Source organism: Ahaetulla prasina, chromosome 1 (genome assembly GCF_028640845.1).
Source record: "Ahaetulla prasina isolate Xishuangbanna chromosome 1, ASM2864084v1, whole genome shotgun sequence".
NCBI classification, from domain to species: Eukaryota; Metazoa; Chordata; class Lepidosauria; order Squamata; family Colubridae; genus Ahaetulla; species Ahaetulla prasina.
The window spans coordinates 27,199,969-27,224,355 of record NC_080539.1 but is presented as its reverse complement, the minus strand read 5'-3'; the positions used below and the strand labels follow the sequence as shown (position 1 = coordinate 27,224,355).

Genomic DNA, 24,387 nt, shown 5'->3' with positions numbered 1-24,387 from the left:
GCTCCTAATAAAGGAGTCATTGATTTAACTAAAGAAGGTTTGCTATGTTTTGGAGCTGGGTCAGAACACCAGATAACAAAAATATGGAATATAACAACATATAAAATAATAAAATAACAAATCACGGGCTGGAGGCCAAGTAGGCAATTTTCATAGCCCCCATTCAATAGTTTGCTAACACATTTGACAACCTCTGCCTTTTACCCCAAAACAAGACTCAGTACAGAAAGTGCAGAACCGAGTAGAACTTAACTACCACTAGATCCATGATGGCGAACCTATGGCACGCGTGCCCCAGGTGGCACGTGGAGCCATATCAATGAGCACGCGAGCTCAGCTCCATCAGCTGGATTTTCGGGCCTTCTGGGCCCACCGGAGGTTTCCTGCCTTGGAGAGTCTGAGGCCGGTTTTTTGCTCTCCTCGGGTTCCAGAGCCACTCTAGGAACATGGGGAGAGCAAAAACAGCCTTCCCTACCCCCACCAGAGGCCCTCTGGAGGCCAGAAACAGCCTGTTTGCCGACTTCCGGTGGGACCGGAAGGCCCGTTTTTTGCTCCCCCCAGGCTCCTAGAGAGGCTCTGGAGCCTGGGGAGAGGAAAAAACGGGCCTACCGGGCCCACCATGCCATTGTGTGCCAAAAGCAGGGGGAGCGCGGGGTGGTAGTGGCAAGAGCATGTGCAGGGGAAGGGGCGCAAAGAATTATGTGTGTGGGTACTCACGCGTGCAACCCCCCCCACTCCCCCCACTTTAGGCACACGATGGCAAAAAGGTTAGCCATCACTGCTCTAGATGATCTCCATTAAATTTAATTCACTGCAACATTTTGGGATACTGAGGGGGTGGTGGAATGAAGGAACAAAGCCAGTTAATTTGCTTCCTGTTTAGTGTTTAACTCTGGGATGCTGTGTAAACACTGACCAGGAAATCAGAAGCCTGTTTTTCCAGTGGCCCCACCTGCTCAGCTGCTATGTCTCCCTTTTCAGCACCTCCATACTATGATGGAGGTATTTTCTTACCCAACGCCTTCAATGTTGTGATACTCCTGCAGCCAGAAGGAAATAATAATAATCACCCACCCTGCCTTGTTTGTTCCCCATTCAGAATCTGAGCTGCAGATTTCTCTGCTGTGCATTTTGAAAACAAACTCGGGGCAGGTATCCTCTCCTCATCCCAGTCTTCCACCTCCATTACTGGGGTGAAAAGACTGGTCTCCCACTTCAGTTTGGAGCTCAGTTTTGTGGGTTTTCTCTCTGTGTCCAAGCAAACTTGGACTGTGGACCTGTGTTGTATATACCAATGTCTCTGGACTAGAACCATCCAGATGTGCTATGACTATAAGATTTTTAGAACTCTCAATCAGCGTTTCCCTCAGAATGTTGGGAACTGTCCAGTGGTGGGTTGTTACCAGTTTGCACCGGTTCGGACAAACCGGTATCAGCAGCAGCGAAAGGCTCCGCACACCCGCCTGGACGTCATCAAATATGCTCTGCGCATGCGCAGAAGTGGCACGCGTGAGAGCGAACCGGTACCAAAGGTAAGTGAAACCAACCACTGGAACTGTCCCAGAGTATACAGTATTGTTGTATCATCTTATATGCTTTGCTATTCTTTTTACTATTTTGTTTTGTTATGTAAATATATTTTAAAATTAGTATGCTGCCTAGAGGTACGTGCCACGGCATGCATAAGTATTTTAAAGAAATCGATTAATTATTCTCCTCAGTTTGCAAAGTCCAAACAGCTGCTCCCTCTGCTGTAGCCATAACTTCAGAATACAATGACTTACCTCTTCCTAAAGGCACAGTATACTGATTAGCATTTGGAGTTTTGTGCAAAACAATGACTGTGTTTTCACAATATGCTTAACTTAATTAATTCTGGCTATAAACTAGCCAAGGAGGCTGAGTTTGTATAACTTGCTAATCCATCAAGGATACTAAGCAAGCTTAAAACCCATCAAGGATAATAAGCAAGTTTTGCATACCATGCAAAGATAGTCTACAACAGGTATATCCAACCCACGGCCCATGGGCCACATGTGGCCCTGGTTTGCTGGTAATGTGGCCTCGCAAGATTGTAAACTTTTAATATTACTGGTACTATGTGATTTTATATTATAAAACTATATTATATATATTTATGTGCAACCCAAGACAATTCCTCTTCATTCAATATGGCCCAGGCAAGCCAAAATGTTGGACACCCATGGTTTCCATTTTTGATTGGTTGGGTTAAGCATGTAGTGCGAATCACCCCAAAACTGAAAGTCTAGAGTCTAGACATATTTATCTGGAAGTAAGTCCCTCTGAGTTAATTAGCCAGATAATGTACCTAACCCAAATTAATAAAACACAATTACTGTTGACAATATAGCATGATACATTTCAATCCATAAGGCATTTTATGTTTTAATTTGGTGGACTGGTTTATATAACACACTAAAGTAATGAAGAGTTGCCCAATACCATATTTAATAACAAATTACCTTTCCTATTTCTGATCATCTAGAATGTTGTGCAAACTGATCTAATGTGTACAATTCTTCTCTTAATTGTAGATGGACAGATAGCATGTTAGAGAAACCTATAAACTGTAAAAAAAATGACTGACAATTTCCAGCTGGACAGCTGAAGATATTTATTGTACATCATGCATAAACTGTGTGTAGATCTTAGTTCTACTAGAAATAGTGGCCATCCAATCTGATTTACAAAAATCTGGACAGACCGCTAGTTTGGAGCCTAAATCTTGGTTAATCTGATTTTCTAGTTTTATAAAGAAAAGTTATCAAAAGACCAATGGGAGGATGAGGTTATCAGTGGCAATTAACCAAGATATCAATAAAGAACATCTGGCTGTTAAAGAAGTCAGTTCCACCTTATGGAGGGTGGAAAGTTCTTGTTGGAAAATGCTGGTCTGCTTTGGAGTTTCTGTGCAAGATTCTGACTGGCCCAATAGGAACCAGTTTGGTGGAAACAATAGTCCTTTTCTCTGATCCAGCAAACAGCTTTAAGCAGCATGACCAGGTTTGTTTGTTTTTTACATATCATCCAGGCAATTTACTACCCAGCAGAAATCCATGTCAAAAAAATCAGTAATGGGCAGTAGTCAAAAAAAATAATCAGCTGACAGAACAGATAATTCCCCTCCTTTTCCAATGCATAATTAACAACCCAATGTTTCAGCCACATGAACCAAGCATCTGATAATTTCACTAACCAAATGCATAGGAAACTGTCCCTAAATGATAACAAAGAACAGGTATAAAATAAAAGTGTATATACATTTGTGTATATCTATACATTGAATTCAAGGAAAGACAAGAGAGGCACAAATGAAAAAACTCCAAGGGATTTTATTTTTGTGCGTATAATTAAAATATTTATAGACTGCTTTTATACAAGCTCAAAGCAATTGATAAACAATAACGTCTCACAAATAAAATATGAAAAACCAGTTCTAATAATGTAAGAATTGACTTTCCTTTCTTTCTTCAGTATCTCTGCAAGTTTGTAACACCTCTGGGCTCTGCAAATAATACATTTGTCAAAAGAGAGCTACACACCCATCTGGAAAACTTGACAAGATCTTATTTTGGAGAGTAATTCATTCTAAATGATGGTCTGACACTCCATTAAGTAATAAGAATGATAATAAAACCTGACTTCTGTCTATGCCCAGAGACATTTTTCTTTATTTCATAAGCGCCTGGATAGAACCCTGGTATTCAAAATTAGCTGAGGATAATCTTCCAAAGAGTCTGCTTCAAATCCAGCCCTGAATGGAAGAAAGGTGGAAATAGATCTTTTTAAATATACTTGGTCCTATTTAACACCAGTCCATCATTCCCAAATTGCAAATTGGAATTGGAGACACTCCGTGTAGTCTCAGCAGAATTTAGATAGTACTTTATAAATGAACAGAAATACCATCTTGGTAGCCAGTCTCAAAATGTCTTTTTTAAGATTATCCCTCCCTCAGATTAGATTTATTTATGTGCAACCCAAGACAATTCCTCTTCATTCAATATGGCCCAGGCAAGCTAAAATGTTGGATGCCCATGGTTTCCATTTTTGATTGGTTGGGTTAAGCATGTAGTGTGAATCACCCCAAAACTGAAAGTCTAGAGTCTAGACATATTTATCTGGAAGTAAGTCCCTCTGAGTTAATTAGCCAGATAATGTACCTAACCCAAATTAATAAAACACAATTACTGTTGACAATATAGCATGATACATTTCAATCCATAAGGCATTTTATGTTTTAATTTGGTGGACTGGTTTATATAACACACTAAAGTAATGAAGAGTTGCCCAATACCATATTTAATAACAAATTACCTTTCCTATTTTTGAGCATCTAGAATGTTGTGCAAACTGATCTAATGTGTACAATTCTTCTCTTAATTGTAGATGGACAGATAGCATGTTAGAGAAACCTATAAACTGTAAAAAAATGACTGACAATTTCCAGCTGGACAGCTGAAGATATTTATTGTACATCATACATAAACTGTGTGTAGATCTCAGTTCTACTAGAAATAGTGGCCATCCGATCTGATTTACAAAAATCTGGACAGACCACTAGTTTGGAGCCTAAATCTTGGTTAATCTGATTTTCTAGTTGTATAAAGAAAAGTTATCAAAAGACCAATGGGAGGATGAGGTTATCAGTGGCAATTAACCAAAATATCAATAAAGAACATCTGGCTGTTAAAGAAGTCAGTTCCATCTTATGGAGGGTGGAGAGCTCTTGTTGGAAAGTGCTGATCTACTTTGGAGTTTCTGTGCAAGATTCTGACTGGCCCAATAGGAACCAGTTTGGTGGAAACAATAGTCCTTTTCTCTGATCCAGCAAACAGCTTTAAGCAGCATGACCAGGTTTTTTTTGTTTTTTACATATCATCCAGGCAATTTACCACCCAGCAGAAATCCATATCAAAAAAATCAGTAATGGGCAGTAGTCAAAAAAAATAATCAGCTGACAGAACAGATAATTCCCCTCCTTCTCCAATGCATAATTAACAACCCAATGTTTCAGCCACATGAACCAAGCATCTGATAATTTCACTAACCAAATGCATAGGAAACTGTCCCTAAATGATAACAAAGAACAGGTGTAAAATAAAAGTGTACTGTAGAGATACATTGAATTCAAGGAAAGACAAGAGAGGCACAAATGAAAAAACTCCAAGGGATTTTATTTTTGTGCGTATAATTAAAATATTTATAGACTGCTTTTATACAAGCTCAAAGCAATTGATAAACAATAACGTCTCACAAATAAAATATGAAAAACCAGTTCTAATAATGTAAGAATTGACTTTCCTTTCTTTCTTCAGTATCTCTGCAAGTTTGTAACACCTCTGGGCTCTGCAAATAATACATTTGTCAAAAGAGAGCTACACACCCATCTGGAAAACTTGACAAGATCTTATTTTGGAGAGTAATTCATTCTAAATGATGGTCTGACACTCCATTAAGTAATAAGAACGATAATAAAACCTGACTTCTGTCTATGCCCAAAGACATTTTTCTTTATTTCATAAGCGCCTGGATAGAACCCTGGTATTCAAAATTAGCTGAGGATAATCTTCCAAAGAGTCTGCTTCAAATCCAGCCCTGAATGGAAGAAAGGTGGAAATAGATCTTTTTAAATATACTTGGTCCTATTTAACACCAGTCCATCATTCCCAAATTGCAAATTGGAATTGGAGACACTCCGTGTAGTCTCAGCAGAATTTAGATAGTACTTTATAAATGAACAGAAATACCATCTTGGTAGCCAGTCTCAAAATGTCTTTTTTAAGATTATCCCTCCCTCAGATTAGATTTACACCTGTATTCAAGCATTCAAAACTGGTTTAACTCTGGGTTTAAATTAATCCATGCAAGACATTAAAAAGGTACATTGGTGTTATTCAATCTCTTCCTTACGTTGCAGAATTCAAATCTCCTATCATATCTCTGAAGAGATATCAAATAAACCGGGTCTACTTCTCCTTTCTCAACTCATTGTCTGACAGCCCAGAAACTAATTATCCCACAGTTTGAGCTTCCGCCTCCTAAACCTCCACAACCTGCAAACCTAGATATAGTTCTGCTTAATCATTGCATCCTTTTTAAAGAGTTTGCTGCAATTTGACAAAGGTAAGTGAACAGGGGCATTCCCAGAGAACTTCCCATTTTTAGCAGGTATCAAAATACCCACAAGAGTGATTGCAAATAATGGAACATACAGTTATGGAAAAAGAGCCAGAAACCAAACCTGACTCTTTGCTACCCAGATTTCCAAATACAAAGAGACAGCCAGCAATTAAAGGGGGTTTACACCCATGCTGTCCACCTCCACCAATGACTGTTGTTACTACTATTACACACCAGGTCTCTATCCACCATCAAATTCTTCTAGCCAAATGTCAAAGGTGTCTGGAAGCCCAGCAAGCACCCACCCCACTTCAAGCTTCTTTGTTGCTGCTGCATTTCAGGTGGGCCCCCACTTCAGCAATTTTTCTCCATCTTTTCAGTTGAGCTGAGCTAACTAAGATCCTGGTGAGTTTGAAGGTGACTTCCATTAGTCTCACAGAAGCCAGTTTTCAGTACAGTTTGGATAGGAGCATCTGTCAGACTCCCGTCCTTGAGAGATATTTGTTCAAACAGGTGAATGTAAGAAATGAATCCCTGCTTTCCAAATCTGGATGAAATATGCCAGGCTTCCTGCTGCGACACCGAGTCCAAAGGATGGAAAAGGACAGTCCCTCCTCACACTGAAGTCCACTTAGTCCCTAACTGCCTCCTCCATGGTGCAAAGTCCCCAAGACAGATGAGGGAGGAAGAATGGCTTAGACATAGTTGCTAGTTGGCACCGATTGTGCTGCTGTGTATTTTGTCGAATAGGGTTTCTCATGTTTGGGGGGGCAGTTGCAACACAGTAGCGCTCCCCCGATGAGCAGCAGACCACAGGAGGCCCAGCCAATATAGAGGGAAGTCCCCAAGTCCCTCTTCTGGCTGTCTGTGACCATGGGATTGTAGAAGTCTCGTATGATGTTGTTTGCCGTCCAGCAGAGTGGAATCAGAAGCATGATGCTAGAGATGATGAAAATAACTCCAGCAAAGATCATCACCTTGGGTTTGGTAGCTTCGTCTTCCACGCAGTTAGTGCACTTTCCTCCAATGATGGAGAAGAAGATGCCAATGATGGCCAGCACAATGGCAATGACTACCAGAGCCCGAGCAGCTTGCATGTCCTGCGCCAGTGCCAACATAGACTCGTAGACCTTGCATTGCATCTGTCCCGTGCTCTGGACCACACAGTTCATCCATAGGCCCTCCCAAATAATTTGGGCCACCACAATGTTGTTGCCTATAAAGGCTGTCACCCTCCACATCGGCAACCCACAACAGAGGATGGTACCTAGCCATCCGATCACTGACAAGGCAATTCCCAAAACTTGCATCCCCATGGAAGCCATGGCGTTCTCTTCTTGCTTCTTGGAGCAGCTACAGCCAAGGAGGCAAAAAATTATTTAAAGGACCCCCAAACTGGAAAACTACAACAAGAGACGGAGCAACAATACTGAGATGCGAGCGGCAAATTTGGGGAAGTTATAGGCTGCGGTGATGGGTGGAGTTTGACAGAAGCCATCCAGTCTGAAGAGACAGGGAAGCTCAAACCTGTTCCCCAGGATTCCTTCTCCTCCTCCTCTCCACTTCTTCAAAGAGGGGTTGTTATCCTGGCAGAAGCGGGTTTCTCCAATCCTGACTCACCAATAAATCCCAGCCCAGAAAGGAAGATACAGTGTGAGATAAGAAGCAAAGGGTCAGAACAGAAGGTTTCCCCACCTCGTGCTTTGCTGAAATCTTTGTAGGCTGATGTAAAGGTTTCATTCTTATTAAGAGCATAGAAATTGCTCAGCAAGTCTGACCCAACGTTCCCTCTAGCTCAATGTCCTACTTCCCTCCGTGATAATTCAGATGCTTCAGGAGGTGCAGAAGGAAGTCTTGCATTGATGACATTGAAGGGTCCACTGGTTCTGCCTAAAGAGACTCCAGTCAACTGTCCTAACCTAGCATTCATCGATATCAGTTCTCTTTGCAAATTGTGCTTCTGCTACAGTTCACAAACTGCAGCAAGGCGGAGGATTTGCTCACCTTTCTCTAGGAGCACAAGGCTATTCATAGATAATTTTTCCCACAATAACTTTTTGAGGTAGATTGGAATGGGTGGAACTGACTCACTGACACTTGGTGATCTTTATGGTCCAGAAGTTACTTGGTTCTCCTTAATCCATGCCTGGCATCTGTTACCCTGGTGTTTGTCTTTAAGTGGAGAATTACAATCTAGTCTCCACCCAGTATAATGCTGTTCTGCATGGAAGCATTCTTCCCTTCTCACACCCTCCTTTGCAATTCAGATAGGACAGTCCTGCTCCAGGCACTGCTTCTAGTCCAATTGCTGTGAGGGCATCGTAGATGATCACCTCACCCTCAGAGGATGTGATGACCACAGGCAGCTGGGCTACACCCCTGAGAGCACCAAACTGGTTGAGCAGCAAAGGTTGCAACATCCCAAGTCTTATGGAAATAGAAGGGAAGAAACTACAGGCGAGTTTCAGTGCACCACAACATCTCTTCTCTAATAAATATGTTCCAGGTGATAGTCAGAGTCTTTGTAAGAATCTTTTGTGAGAATTAACTCCAACTTTAGAGCAGTGCACGAGTCACCGGAGGTTTTTAAGAAGAGATTGGACAACCATTTATCTGAAATGGTATAGGGTTTCCTACTTGAGCAGGGGGTTGGACTAGAACAGGGGTCTCCAACCTTGGCAACTTTAAGCCTGGCGGACTTTAACTCCCAGAAAGCCCCAGCCAGCAAAGCTGGCTGGGGCATTCTGGGAGTTGAAGTCCTCCAGGCTTAAAGTTACCAAGGTTGGAGACCCCTGGACTAGAAGACCTCCAAGGTCCCTTCCAACTCTGTTATTCTATGTTTCCAAGCAGGTTTCACAATAGGAACATAGGCATAGTATCATGATTTGTGAATAATGCTAACAAGGTGAAAGGAACAGATTTCTCAACAGCGCGCATGGAAAATTCCAGCAAGGACTGATCAAGCTGATATAACACTTCTGTTCTTTTGTCCACTTGTGCTTCAGGCATTTTGTCTTGGGGGGAAAAGTGTGGAGGCTAAACTGATAGGATCCCATGATACAGCCATCTGTAAAGGTCTCTGCTATTTTTTTTTTTTACATGCTGTAGGTGATGTGTATGACACACATAAAACAAGAAGGGCTTCGATAGGGTTGTCGCGATCATCCTCTTGAGTTTTTTTTTTATTCCAGACATTATTTATTTATTTATTTATTTAATCAAATTTGTATACCGCCCTATCTCCCGAGGGACTCAGGGCGGTTCACAGGCAAATAAAAACATATAAATACAAATTAAGATCACAATTAAAAAACTTATTCTAAAGCCAAATTAATTAAAAATGATATAAATACTAAAACCAATTAAAATCAACCTAAATTTAAAATCTAGTCCAGTCCTGCGCAAATGAATAAATGTGTTTTAAGCTCACGACGGAAGGTTCGGAGGTCCGGAAGTTGACGAAGTCCTGGGGGGAGTTCGTTCCAGAGGGTGGGAGCCCCCACAGAGAAGGCCCTTCCCCTGGGTGTCGCCAGACGACACTGCCTAGCTGACGGCACCCTGAGGAGTCCCTCTCTGTGAGAGCGCACAGGTCGGTGAGAGGTATTCGGTAGCAGCAGGCGGTCCCGTAAGTAACCCGGCCCTATGCCATGGAGCGCTTTAAAGATGGTTACCAAAACCTTGAAGCACACCCGGAAGGCCACAGGTAGCCAGTGCAGTCTGCGCAGGATAGTTGTCACACGGGAGCCACCTTGCAGACATCTCTGTGTTATCCAAATAAGAGCTATAAAGAAGCCAATTTGCTTCTACGTGGTGTTAAAAAAGAATCTGCCCCTTTTGCTGAAACACCCAGTCATTTTAAAATTGGATAATATTGTTTACATAATGATGGGGCTATCAGAACCTGCATTTCTTTCGGCCAGGAATAACTTCGGATTATTTTAGAGCCAAAGTACTTACTACAATAGTGGGAAATTTGTAGAGTGTAGAATTATGGTGTTGCATGGAAAAAATAATAGCTTAGGAATCAAATTACGTAAAGCAGATAAGTGGCACAGGGTTGGGGGATGCTGGAGGCAGGGGTGAAATGCTCCCGGTTTAGACTGGATCGTGCAATACGGTAGCAATGGGGGTGGGTAGTTCGGAGAACTGGTAGCAAAAATCCCTGCCCCACCGCACCGCCCACCCTCACTGTTCCTCTTCTCTGTCCCTGAAGCTCTCGGTGGTGATATAGCTGCAAACGGCCTTAAATGACTGCCACAGCACTGATCAGCGCTGTAGGCGGCTAGTAAACCGGTGCCTCTATTTTTAAAGAAGGTAGACAGGTGCGCTCCCCAGTTTTGTATACTTTATTTTTATTATTTATTATTATTGGCCACGCCCACCGGGCCACCTGATTACCAAGCCACGCCCACAGAACCGGTAGGGAAAAATTTTAGATTTCACCCCAGCCTGGAGGGCAGATATTGACTATCCCGTACACCAAGATTGGTATCCCAGACAGATTTTGAGGCTGTATTTAACATTGTTGATGAGTTATAACATAAGGAAATCAGCAGAAGTTTCTTCTCAGACATAACTTGTATTTTGATCCAGAGCTTCCAGTCTTCTCCTGCAATCAGGGATGAACTTCATGGTCTTTTCCAATCTTTCTTTCTACAAATCTTTGATTTTAGCCAAAAGAGCAAGAAGTGATATACCAACCACTTTTATGTTATCAAACTAATGGGGTGAAAATAACTTTTAAACCAAGAGTACCGGACAAGATGCCCATGAACAAAATCTACTGCCAGACTTGCTGCCGTCTAGTTTAAAAAAGCAAAATATAGCTTATTATTTAATTACAATTAAATGAGACATCAGTATTTAGGAAAATTTGCTGGTATCTAATAATGTGTTTATTCCTAAGAATACCTCTAGACCTCATATAATCCACTAAGCATTCCAGGAAAATAAAAAATGGTTGGGTAGTAGCTGTAACCCAGAGCATTGCTCGAAAATGTGCTCACCAATGCAGGAAAAAGTTGAAGGCCTTATTCACACAACATACTTAATGTCTAGTGGCTGAATTCCTGCAACATACTAAGCTTGGTTGGCATTAACTTTTTCTGTGTGCAAAGTTAGCATGTTTTGTAAGGTCAGCCCATTTGATAAGTTTAGAATTCAGTACCTGAACCCATTCTCGTGGGTTATGCCATAACTAGGTTAAACATGTTGCTGAGAGTTTGTAGCTTCCCTAGTGACTGTTTTCCCCTTAATGGATGTTATTCTTGTAACCAAGCAAGCCTCTCAGTCACCATCTCACTTTTACAAAGCAGTGTGCAACTGCTGTCAAAATTTGAAGTCTGTCTTCCTATACAAGAAAACTGCCTACTCCAACTTAAAACATTCTTTCAACTTTATAGCCTGGAGTCCCAAATAAACATGACCTTTTACAGGTAAGGATGAGCAGAAGATGGCTAAGGTCAAATGCATCTTGGCATCATTTATGTGATGAGCTTGACCATCGTAGCTTCTACCAAGCATCTAGGTCAGCGTGTCTCAACCTCAGCAGCTTAAACTATGTGGATTCCAGTTCCCAGAATTTCCCAACAACATGTCGGCTGAAAAATTCAGGGAGTTGAAGTCCAAAGTGCTAAAGTTGCTGAGGTTGACCATTAATGTTCTCAGATGTAAATAATAGAGAACCACAATGGTTTGAGTCTTCTTCATTGTTCTTTGCCAAATGCAACCATTCAGAATAGCCCAAGAGTTGAGGGACAGCTACAGGGGTGAAATTCAGCAGGTTCTGACAGGTTCTGGAGAACTGGTAGCAGAAATTTTGAGTAGTTCGGAGAACCGGCAAATACCACCTGGCTGGCCCCAGTGTGGGGTGGGAATGGAGATTTTGCAGTATCCTTCCCCTGCCATGCCCACCAGAACTGGTAGGGAAAAATTTTAGATTTCACCCCTGGACATCTAGGAAGGAAATTTAACTCCTTATTCATAATATGAGGTAGCAGTTAATAGCTCAGACTAGGGAATGGAGGAGTTGCCGGTATAAGTTCAGCTCACAAGTTTGCAGGGGCTGCTATAAGTGAATATCCTGGCTGGGGAATTCTAGGAGTTGAACTCCATACATCTTAAAACTGCCAAGCTTAAAAATTAGTGTTCTATATCAGTGCAATATTTATTCAATTGCTATAGCCACTCATCTTAATCAATGATTCTGGCCAGCTTACAGTTACAAAACATAAAAACAAAAGAAAAACAATTAAAAAAACAAAATAAATGCAGTATATGCAGCCAGATAATTAGCTAGTTAACAGTAAAGCCAAGTAACAGGGGCCCTTAACACCTTCAGCATCCCAAGCTCAAGTACACAGCCAAGATTTTAAAGCCTTGAGAAATGCCAACAAGGTTGGGGCCATTCTAATCTACAGCAGGATATTCCACACAGCAGGGGCAGGAGAGGCCTGTCTTCTAGCCCCTGCCAGCTGGCACTCTTTGGCTTGATGGGATCTGCAGCAAGCTAAATCTGCAACTATGAGAAGGCGATGGTTATCTGTGGTAGAAAAAGGCTAACTGTTCTCTCAGCTCCCTTATTATCCAACCTTTCCCCACATCTGCACATCAGAGAGGGCAAAAAACGCTGAAGCTTGGCCAAGGTTGCTGCAGGTGCAGCTCTGCTTAGCAACTAATTAGGAAGCCCAGTTTGATTTCCTGGAAAACATATGGCTGAACCATTCCAGCTCTGCAAAACTAATAAGCCAAGTGGTAGCCCTTCAGAAGTTTCTCTCCAACTGACATCCTTACCATAAGCCAGGTTGCCTGGAGTTATAATTCCGCAACATTTAGAAACTTGCATATGCTCCACTTGTGTGGCACATTGTCAAGCAAACTGTACGGCCATCGTGCAGAATTGAGCTGATCTTAGGAAATCTTTCATCTGCTTGTTCAGAATCAAAAACACAGCAATATGTGGTTGCTAGAAAAGAAAATCATCCCTTATCTTTGACCCCCAAGGATTACTAAACTGAACAGGAAGCTGGAAGACCACATTCTTCTTTTAAAACAGATCCAAAATCATAGGTTCAAGCTTAGGCTTGAAAGGGACTTTAGAGGTATTTTAGTCAAATTACCCGTACAGGGCAAGAGTCCCCAGATTTGCATATCAGGAAATTTGGAAATCAAAACACTTCTCAACCCTAGAAAAATCTGGAAGTTTTTTAAGACGAGGTCGGATAACTATTTGTCTGAAATGGTATGGGGCCGTGATGGCGAACCTATGGCACACGTGCCCAAAGTGGCACACGGAGCTATGTCTCCTGGCACGTGCGGAGTCAGCCATTCCTCTTCCGGGTTTCTGGTGCGCATGCGCACTCGATGATCAGCTGGCCTTTGTGCAGCCAGAAACTGGAAGAGCTGCTCTGTGAGCGTGCGCGCTGGCCAGCTGATCAGCACATGCGCATGTGTGGGAGTAACTGGAAGACTTGCCAGAAACTGGAAGTAAATTTTTCAGTGCACGCATGCCCCTTGGGCAACTCCTCTTTCTAGTCGTGACCCAGACGAGTATGAAGGGCTCCCTTTTCGAGTGCTGAAAAGGTTTGCCATCACTGATATAGGGTTTCCTGCCTATATCAGTGGGTTGGACTAGAAGACCTCCAAGGTCCTCTTCCAATTCTGTAATTCTGTTCTGTTCTGTTCTATTCTGTTCTTCCATTCCATTCTAATGGCAAGAGCAATTTGAGAGTGGAATCAATGACTGAAAGAGCTGGTGGACATACAGGTAGTCCTTCACTTAATGACCATAATTGGAATCAAATCTTCTGTTGCTAAGCAATGCACTCATTATGTGAGTTGGACCTGATTTTATGACTTTTGTTTGCCTCAGCACCCCCATTGACTACCCTTCTTAAAGTTGCCAAGGTTAAGAAAGTCTGATCTGAGATCATTAGACAAAGTGAAAAGACAAAGCATAGGAGTCCCAAGTTAAGCTATTGATCATGGACCTACCATAAGCCAAAATAAAATAAGCATTTTAGCTTAATAGAAACTGGATAAAGCCAGCTGGATATTGCTACCATATCCACGTAGATTTGTTTGGGATCCTTATCTGAAATAGCAAATATGCTGCATTCATTTCAGGAATGTAGAGTTGAAGTTGTTTCTGGCATGATAAGTATCAGACTTCAGGGCAGGAATGTGAAGTACAAGCGGGTGACTCGCTCATCCCTCCTACTTGCCAAGCAGGGAAAAGCAGAAAAAGGCCGGTTCCTCTTTGTCCTTTATCTTTGACCAAAATGCCAGGAAAGATTGGCACAGGCCATTGCCAATCAGGGCCCCCACTTCTAAAAAATGCTGGCTGAGGAATTTGGGAATTGAAGTCCACAAGTCTTAAGCGGCCAGGTTTGGAGACCCCCTGTTCTAAGCAGTGCGTGATGTTTAATGGGCTTCTCTGAAACTGAGTGGTTGTACCAGTGGTGAAATGTAAAATTTTTTACTACCAGTTCTGTGGGCATGGCTTGGGGGTAATGTGACTGAGTGGGCATGGCCAACCTTTTTTTTAATTTTAAAAGCATTTTTTCTAGAAAAATGCTTTTAAAAGGCTCTGATGATCCCAGCTGAGCCGTGCAATCATCAGAAGCTTTTTTTTTTATTTTTAAAATCATTTTTTCGGCCAAAGAAAAAATGCTTTTAAAAGAAAAAAAAACCCTCTGATGATCGCGTGGCTCAGCTGGGTATGGGGGGGAGGGATTTTTGCTACCAGTTCTCTGAACTACCTGCCACCATCACTACTGGATCAGGCGATCCAGTCCGAACTAAGAGCATTTCACCCCTGGGTTATACTTTCCCACCCTTGTTTTCACCAGTCGACTTGTCTTCCTTTTATGCTATATATCCACGTAGATTTGTTTTAAACTGGGGGGGGAAAAAACCCTACCCTTATCCTCTCACTGATGTGCTAACATAGGGTGGGTTTTATCATTCATTCTAGAAATTCCTAATTAGCAAGCTGCGTGCCTGCGTAAAACGTCGTAGGAAAAACAAAACAAAACTTATAACATTTAATATGGACTTTATTTATTTTGTATTTGTATAATTACTTTAATTGCACTAGTTTGAGTATTCTTTTGGCGCTAACTGCCTTGAGCATCTTTGTCAGACAGAAAAGCATGGTAGGCTTCTAAATAATGATTACAACAGCAATTTGATGCTTAGCAGTGAGAACATGGAATTGCAGAAGGAATGCCCTTCAAGGCACTCCTAAGTTTATTTGGCATTCACCCTAAGCAGCACTTCAGGGTGACTCGGGCTTCATATTTTAACTAGGTTTTTCCAACAATAAAAACAGGGAACACAACTCCTACCCTTCTACAGTTCAAGGACTGAAACAAGTTTTGTGCAGTGAGCATAGACAGGCCACAGCTATGTTGAGGAGTGTCCGGTGGTGTGAAAAAAGTCAAGATGGCATCTGCAATAATATTATTGATTCCCAGGGTGGGCTTAAAAAATTTTAGCATGGGGTTTTCTGCCCGGTTGCTGGGTGGGTGTGGCCATGGTGGGTGTGGCCTCGTCAGCCTCCTGCATCACAGTGGAGGGTGGGCGTTTTTGCCTGCCCTGGGCTCCGGAGGCTTTCCTCAAGTCTCTGGGAGGGCGGAAACAGCCTCCCAAGGCTCCAGAGGCCCTCTGGAAATGGGCCTGTTTCTGGCCTTTCCTAACTTCTGGGAGGCCTGTTTTTCGCCCTCCCCAAGCCTCTGCACTTACCTACATCCAAAACAGGCCATGTGGAGACTCCTGGGAGGGGCGGGGTGGGAGGGGCCAGCCAGGAGTTGGATTTGGGTGTTCTCTGAACTGCACAGAATCTTAGCTAGAGATTCTACCAAACCCCTGCGAACCCTCAGCAGCCCACCCCTGTTGATCCCTCAAAAAATGACCATTGGAACCCAGATAAACAAAAAAAAACCAACAACCCACAGTTCTAAATATTTTAGCCCTGTTTATTCCTGGGGAGCAACAAGGGCCTTAGATCGGTGTTTTTCAAGTTTGGCAACTTGACAAAGTGTGAACATCAATTCCCAGAATTCCCCAGCCAGTATTTTGGGAGTTGAAGTGTATACACATCTTAGAATTGCCAAACTTGAAAAATGTTACCTTAGAGTTCATGAAGCTTGTATATTGTTGGCAGGCTGCCAGTTGGTTAGGTTAGAGCATTGTATGCCATATTTGGTTTGCAGTATTCAAAACCTGGTTAAACAAAAATGGTTTAGCTGCTAAGCCTTATACGTAGATCAAGCCACTGAAAAGAAAGCAATGTATATTCATAGACATTGCCATATCTGCAAGGACTCTTCTGCAGCCTCTGCAGTCTACAAAAGTCACACAAGAACACACACCCATTCTTGCATGATTTTTGGAAGCTCCAGAGGCCACACAAGAACACGGCTCTCTCGTGCAACTACTGGAGGCTGTGTGAGGGCACACCACATTCTCACTACACGGTCTCTAAAAATTGCACAATATCATGGCACGCTTTTGAGAATAGTTGTCCTCAGGGGTTGGTGAATGCTGGTGTATCACCCAAAATTTTGTGATGCGTCACCTTTGACATGTGTGTCATAGGTTTGCCATCCCTGGGCTGGATAGTCATCAGTGAATCATGTGGTCTGCGCGCAATTGACTCTCTTAGGTCGCTTCTAACTTTATGATTCTAGGTTAGGGCAAGATAGATCTCATCCTTGACATTACATCATAGCCTAAGGAGTACAGACTATTGAATAATAGTTTCACAATCATCAAGGTAAGGAAGTAGAGGGTGTCATCTTTTGACGGAGAAGCTCTGGCTGGGAAAAGAGAAGTCACAACTCATTGGTCACACCTTATCAAAGGCACAGAGAGCAAGTAAATTAGCTTTCCATATTACTGGAACGGCATGACTCTTCTGGTTCTCTAAATAAGGGAAAACCCAAATGAGTTAATTACTTTTCGCCTTCTGTTGAGAACGTCTGATACTGTTTGTGTTTCAAAACTTCCTTTGGGCACAGGAAAGTTTTTACACCACACGGTAAAAAAAAAATACGGGTCTTACCAATATCATGAAGTTTTGTTATGTGCCTGGCAATTTGAAGCACCTTGTGCTTGCGCATAAGGTGAAGAACAAGCTGCATTGCAAAAGAAGGAGTTTTACTTAGGGTTGCCAAGTATTGCAGGTTTCTAAGTTCTACATGATTTTAAAAAACCGATTGGGTAAACCTTCTAATACGGTTTTAGTACACTAGTTTTCCCTCTGGTAAAGTTTTCAAAACACTAAATGTCCCTCTAACCCCAAAAAACCTTCCTACTCTTACCTTCAATGGTTTGTTTTTATTTAATTTTATCCCTTTTATTTTTACGTTTATTTCCACTTGACATTGTATTTTCCTCAGATCATACATTATTCTATGGTGTACCTTTTAGGTTAATGGTGCTCTATAAATAATAATAATTTTATATTTCCACCTACCGGTATATTTAAAGGATCCTGAACAGGTCACAGCAAAGCAATTCAGCTTCCATCAAGACTCAATGGACAACCATTTGTCTGAAATGGTACAGGGTTTCCTGCATGAGCAGGGGGTTGGACTAGAAGACCTCCAAGGTCCCATCCAACTCTTAATTCTGTTATTCACAAAAGAAATATAAACATTTTTTCCTAAAATGTCAAGTTGAGCTGCACGCACACATTAATTTAATTTCTGGGCAATAGTGTGGAAGTGTTTTACTTTTGGCCCAACAATATTCCTTACAAATTTCCCATCTAAGAGCTAACGCAGGTAATCCTAGACTTACAACCACAATTGGGATTTGAACTTCCATCATTAAGCAATTCCGTTGTTAAATGGGGGTGGGGACTGATTTTATGACCTTTTTTGCCATGGTCATTAAGTGAATCCTGCTTCCCCCATTGATTTTGTGTATCAGAATCCCACTGGGCAGGTTAAAAATGGTCATCACTGCAACCGTGGTAGAATACATGCCAGTTGCCAAGTGCTCAGGTTTGGATCACATGACTATAGGAACACTGCAACAATTTGTAAGTGTGTGTACTGGTCATAAATTGCTTTTTCCAGCACTGTTGTACCTTCAAGAAGTCGTTAAACGACTGATTGTAAGTTGTAGACTACTTGTAAGGTACAATTCTGCTCAGACAATGTTAATCTACCATTATTGTAGGGCCGGAATAGCTCAGGCTGTAAGGAGCCTGTTATTAGAACACAGTAGCCTGCAATTACTGCAGGTTCAAGCCCGGCCCAAGGTTGACTCAGCCTTCCATCCTTTATAAGGTAAGTAAAATGAGGATCCAGATTGTTGGGGGGACAATAAGTTGACTTTGTAAAAATATACAAATAGAATGAGACTATTGCCTTATACACTGTAAGCCGCCCTGAGTCTTCGGAGAAGGGCGGGGTATAAATGTAAACAAAAAAAAAATTGTTTAAAATCTGAGTTAAGCTTGCTCTCAGCCCTGGAGCCATCTTTACTTGGAGCTTCAGGGCTGCTATAGCAGTGGATGGGCAAGCTGTAGAAAAGGGAAAGGGGGGTGGAAACAGTGTGGAGTGTACAGCCATAAAAATATATTTTCCCATGGGAGTCAAGGACATTCAGCTTGCACCTGGAGAGGCGTGACTGGGAGTCAACTACAGTTGGGACAGCGCCCCGATTGGACAATGTGATGCCCATGTGGATGCAGGGGAGGGAACTTTTATTTTACTTTGGGGGGGGAACTTTGTGGGGGGGCTTCAGATTTGGGTTCTCCCAGATGTGGCAATATGACATCTCTATTGACATCTACAGAGGAATTATTGAGTCTGTCATTTGCACCTCTATAACTGTCTGGTTCAGTTCTGCAACCCAACAAGAAAGACACAGACTTCAGATGATAATTAGAACTGCAGAAAAAATAATTGCTACCAACCTGCCTTCCATTGAGGACCTGTATACTGCACGAGTCAAAAAGAGGGCCGTGAAAATATTTACAGACCCCTCACATCCTGGACATAAACTGTTTCAACTCCTACCCTCAAAACGACGCTATAGAGCACTGCACACCAGAACAACTAGACACAAGAACAGTTTTTTCCCGAAGGCCATCACTCTGCTAAACAAATAATTCCATCAACACTGTCAAACTATTTACTGAATCTGCACTACTAATTAATCTTCTCATAGTTCCCATCACCAATCTCTTTCCATTTATGACTGTATGACTATAACTTGTTGCTGGCAATCCTTATGATTTATATTGATATATTGACCATCAATTGTGTTGTAAATGTTGTACCTTGATGAACGTATCTTTTCTTTTATGTACACTGAGAGCATATGCACCAAGACAAATTCCTTGTGTGTCCAATCACACTTGGCCAATAAAAATTCTATTCTATTCTATTCTATTCTAATAAATTCAAGCTTTGAGGAAATTTTGATTTCGTTGGGGGTGTTACTTGAAACCCTGATATTTGGGTATTCCTGCACCCTGTATAAATCATATACAGTATTTGTACAGGATCTGTAAAGTTTCATGTTTACATTCAGAGTATCATGTGTACTCCCATACCAAATTTAGATAGGAATAGATTCAAAAAGTACAGCCAGGAGATAATCACCGTCTGACTCACTTGTTGACTCATTCATTTAAGAGTTTCACTGGGTGTTAAGATACTTTGCCAGCAGTGAAGTTCGAACTTCAAGCCCATATGCAACATGAGCTGGCAATGCGATATGCTCCGAGTTTCTGCTGAAATGTGTGCCGCACAATCTTTGTCACAGAATTAATCAGCATAACAGGAGAATCATACTCCTGCCGCAAGAAACATAAAGTTCTTTCTCACTTGCAAAAGGAGGAGGATTTCAAGGTAGCAGCCAGGGACATCTCACCCATTTTCATACAATTGGGTGGTTCACACACAACAGAATGGGTGGGTGGGTAAGGGAAATTCACTGATTTAATACTTCTGAGATTGAATTTGGATAATGGCAAATTCTAGTGGCGGCCTGGAATAACTCCATGTGTACATTGCAAGAGTGTATTACTATTTCACTACTAGAAGTGAAAACAGTCTCTTGCTTAAGAGTATACAGTATTCTGTTGAAGAAATGGGGTTTGCCACAAAACATCACACAAAATCATTTGTTAAATGGTCCATCTTTTCCATTGCTTGTTCTCTGAGCATACTCAGTTCTCATAAAATTGTTCTAATGTTGTTGGTGATGATGAGGATTGTCTCTTAAAAGATGATAGCACTGGATTATTCAGCCCACCCATTGACTGGCTTTTGAAAACTCTGAGTTTCCCTACAAATATGCTAATATTCCAGACTGGTTTTCCATAACCATCTTTTAGGAGTATGGATATAAATTCACTACTCAGTGTTCTAAGGTGTGCCTTTTTCTAAAATGCATTTCTCTCTCTGTCTCTCTCTCTCTCTCTCTCTCTCTCTCACACACACACACACACACACACACACACACACACACACACTATGGTACATTTATATCTCTTTCTTAAATAGCCAATAAATATTCTGCGGCCCATGAGTCTGCTCAGTCCTTGCCTGAATCCCCCCATCTAGAATATTTCTTAATCTGTAAACTTTGGCATTCTTCCAAGTCAGCCAATTTCTCCATTTTGTACACATACAGTGAATTAGAAGAATCTACTTTCACAGAATACATCAGTTGAATATATAAAGAACATATTCTGTATTCTGAAAGAGGCAAACCTTTAGACCTCAGTTAATCAGCTGCCACTCAGAAGAATCCATTGCACAGTACTCTTTGCAAGCAATCAAAGAATTCCACTAATAAATAACTCCTTATAAAGAAAGCTGCTTCCTTTTGGCAGCTTTGTGAAAAATCCAACGACAGTCAAGACAATGGATTTACGGTAGAGCTCAGGTCCAGCAAACTTAAAGGGCAAAACAAAAAAACCCAACCCAGCAGGGAAATATTGAACTGGGAGAACTGGGAATAAATCACTAAAGGCTACATATCACTAATATGTTCCTTACAAGTGGGATCCCAGCCTACTTCTCAGGAACTGCATTTGACCCACAAGGGTCTCTGAGGCACGCTTCAGCACAATTAAGCTGCTGAAATTTGGAGCACTTTAATTGGGCCCAAAGAGGGGACTTTATCACATCTGGAATGTTCAGCCGGCCTCTGCTTAGCTAGGGGGAGGGGGCAAAGAAAGGAGAGACTCACTCACCTGCAGAACTTGTGCGCCTGCCAGCGAGCAATTGAGCCATCCAAGGAGATGGCAGACCGAAGGCAGAAGGAATGGGGGAGCTTTCAGGGGTCCCTGTGCATCAAATAAAGTCACAGGATAAGTTCCTTGAGAGGGAAGGCTGGGCCAGGCAGGTGGCCAGGAGAGGCGGGGAAGACATTGTGGAAAGTTGCAGAGATCAAGGCCAGGTGTATAAGACAGACATGGAACAAAAAGGGATGTTAGAAGGGGTCTAGCTAGATATGGTAGGACCACCAAATCTGTAAGAGGTAATGCTCATGCATTCAGGTACATGGACAATTAAAAATAATCTCCTCCTTTGACTCTCGTCCTGTTCAGCACTGCAATGGTTAATCTTACGATGTCCCCATTCTGGCATACATAGACATTTCTGCCATCACAACACTGATCTCCAAGTACCTTGTACCTGGCAGCAATCCTGAGATACCTTTCCTATGCTAGCAAGCAAAACTGAATTCTGTACAAACTACACTGCTGTTCCTCTTGTTGGTTTTTTTACCAATCTGCATTAAAAACCAAGATGATAATAATAATAATAATAATAATAATAATAATAATAATAATAATAATAATAATAATAATAATAATAATATTTTAATTTTTTTTTTTTGTTTTAAAAAGTTTTATTTTGACATTCTTATCCAATAACATATCCAATAACATATTTAATGTACCCTCATATACAATTAATCGGATCTGCCTGGTCACCACCCCCTTCCTTTTCCTTTTACTCTCCTTCTTTACCTTCTTCTACTTTCCATAACCATCCTCCCCCTCTCTTATCTACATCCTCTCCTCTTTCCTCCCTATTCCTTTCTTCTCCCTCTTCCCCTCTTCCTTCCTTCCTTTCCTCCTCCTCCTCTTCTCTTTCCTCCTTCTCTCTTCTCCTTCTTTCCCTTCATTCTAAAGTAGTAACCAGGCAGGTCCGATCTTACATTAATTATACATCTTCAATCATCTTTGTACATTAACTATCAATCCATTTTCTACCCCTCCCTCCCTTCCTTCCTCCCCACCCCCCAGGACTTCCGAGCTCCGAGTACAGGGTATAAAACTAACAACAAAAATTAAAATCTAGCACAAATCATAATCCATAGTCGTTCCTTAAAACCTCCACTCCCCTTCCAAAGACAAAGAAGATACTTTTCTTCCACTCCATTATATATCAGACCATTCCACTCCTAGAATTCTCCAAAGTTTCCAATTGAGTTAGTGTTTATTCTTGAATAAAGTACGTAGTTTTAATATCCAACCTTCATCAATCAATATCAAAACAACGTTCCATCTTCCAATATTCACCAAGGTTTCTTCTAAAATGTCTTTCTTCCTTACCAATCTCTCAAAATTAGTTCATATTTCCGACTTAGTTTCTTTAATTTTTCTGTCCAACCTTCAGGGGTAAGCAATAGTCCATCTTTTCACATCTTTAACATTTATATATACAACAAATAATATTACAAATATCCAAAGTGTCAATTGTAATAATTAAAATCTTCACTTTACCTTACTTATGTCAAATAACATTGTTAAAATTACACCTATATCATCCACAATATATCTATTATAACAATTACATTCTAATTAACATTACATCCATCTCTTAAATATAATATTTAATCCAAGTTCCTAAATTTTACTATCTATCCTCCAAAATTAAACAATATTCCATCTTCCTATTCCTTTATACCTTTAATATATCATATAGTACCCCTAAAATTACACATTTATATCCACAATAAGTCATTTACAAAAATTAACCATAATCATATTTAATAAAGTTAAACATTCTCCTCCCTTCTTCTATCTTACACATTTTCAACCATCTATTCACCATTCAACTTAACATCTGTTAACAAAGAATTCCCAATCTTTAATACATTAGTATAAAAATCTCGTGCTTTACAAATTGTATTGAGAAAATACTTTTTCCTTTATAATTCAGTGTTAAACCTGCTGGAACCTCCCATCTAAAATATATCTGATGTTTCTTAAGCTCATCCACCAGAAAGGCAAATTCTTTTCTCTTTCTTAACATTTTAGGAGGAATTTCCTTCATCATTATTATATCTTGTCCTAATATTTGAAATTTATTTTTATAAAATGCTTGCAAAATTCCATACCTAATCCTCTTATTTGTAAAATAAATAACCACATCTCTCGGTAAACACTTCTGCCTTGCCCACCAGGAATTAACACGATAAATTTTTTCAATATTAACTTCAAAATCTTCTGGTTCCATTCCTCTATCTGGGCAAAGGCCTGAATAAAAATCTCTTTCAAATTTTCCTCTTTAAATTCTCTTAAACCCTTACCCTTATAGCATATTCCATTAATTTATATTGTAATATAAACCTTTCTTCCTCTGCCTTATCAGCCTTAACCTGAATATCATCTATTTTATTTTCTAAATTCAAATTAATTTGAACTTCATCTATTTTCCTTTGCAAATCTAAATTAATTTGGTTAAATTCATTCAGTCTTTCTTCTGTCTGTGTACTAGATAACAATAATGGAGTAATTGATTCCTTTAATTTTTTCATCTCCTTACTCTGCTCTTCCACCAAATCTTTAAAATCCAGTATTTCTCTCTCCATTTCATTAAATTTTTGATCTATTTCTGAAAGATGAGCCTCCATAAGCTCCTGTAAAAAATTCCTTAGACTGTCTTTAATATCTTCTTTCAATTTCCGTACCTGAAGTGAAGATATTTCCAATAATTTAGAAGTGGTTAAATCTCTTTGCTTAAAAGCCATTTTTAAACTAAGTAATATCAAGAAGAAGAAGAAGAAAAAAAAAAGGGGGAGGGAATAAAAAGAAAAAAAAAACCCAATAAATTTTTCTTCTTAAACACTGTAAAAAAAAAGATAATAAAAAAAGAAATAGATTTTTTTTTTTAAAAAAAGAATTCCATTTAGAAAAAAAAAAATCTTGTTATTTTCTTCTTAGAGGTTCCACACCAGCAATTGTAATCAGCATTTCCT

General features: G+C 40.7%; 1 protein-coding gene across 1 annotated transcript; it reads right to left on the bottom strand.

Moving 5' to 3' along the window:
* Positions 1–5,177: 5,177 nt before the first annotated feature.
* On the bottom strand, positions 5,178–8,272 carry CLDN4 (claudin 4). The gene has a single exon (XM_058164543.1). It carries the CDS (start codon positions 7,467–7,469, stop codon positions 6,840–6,842), a length of 630 nt encoding a protein of 209 aa, XP_058020526.1. The 5' UTR covers positions 7,470–8,272; the 3' UTR covers positions 5,178–6,839.
* Positions 8,273–24,387: the final 16,115 nt, after the last annotated feature.

Coding starts and splice junctions, on each gene's coding strand:
- CLDN4 (XM_058164543.1), bottom strand. CDS start 7,469: ATGGCTTCCATGGGGATGCAAGTTTTGGGAATTGCCTTGTCAGTGATC.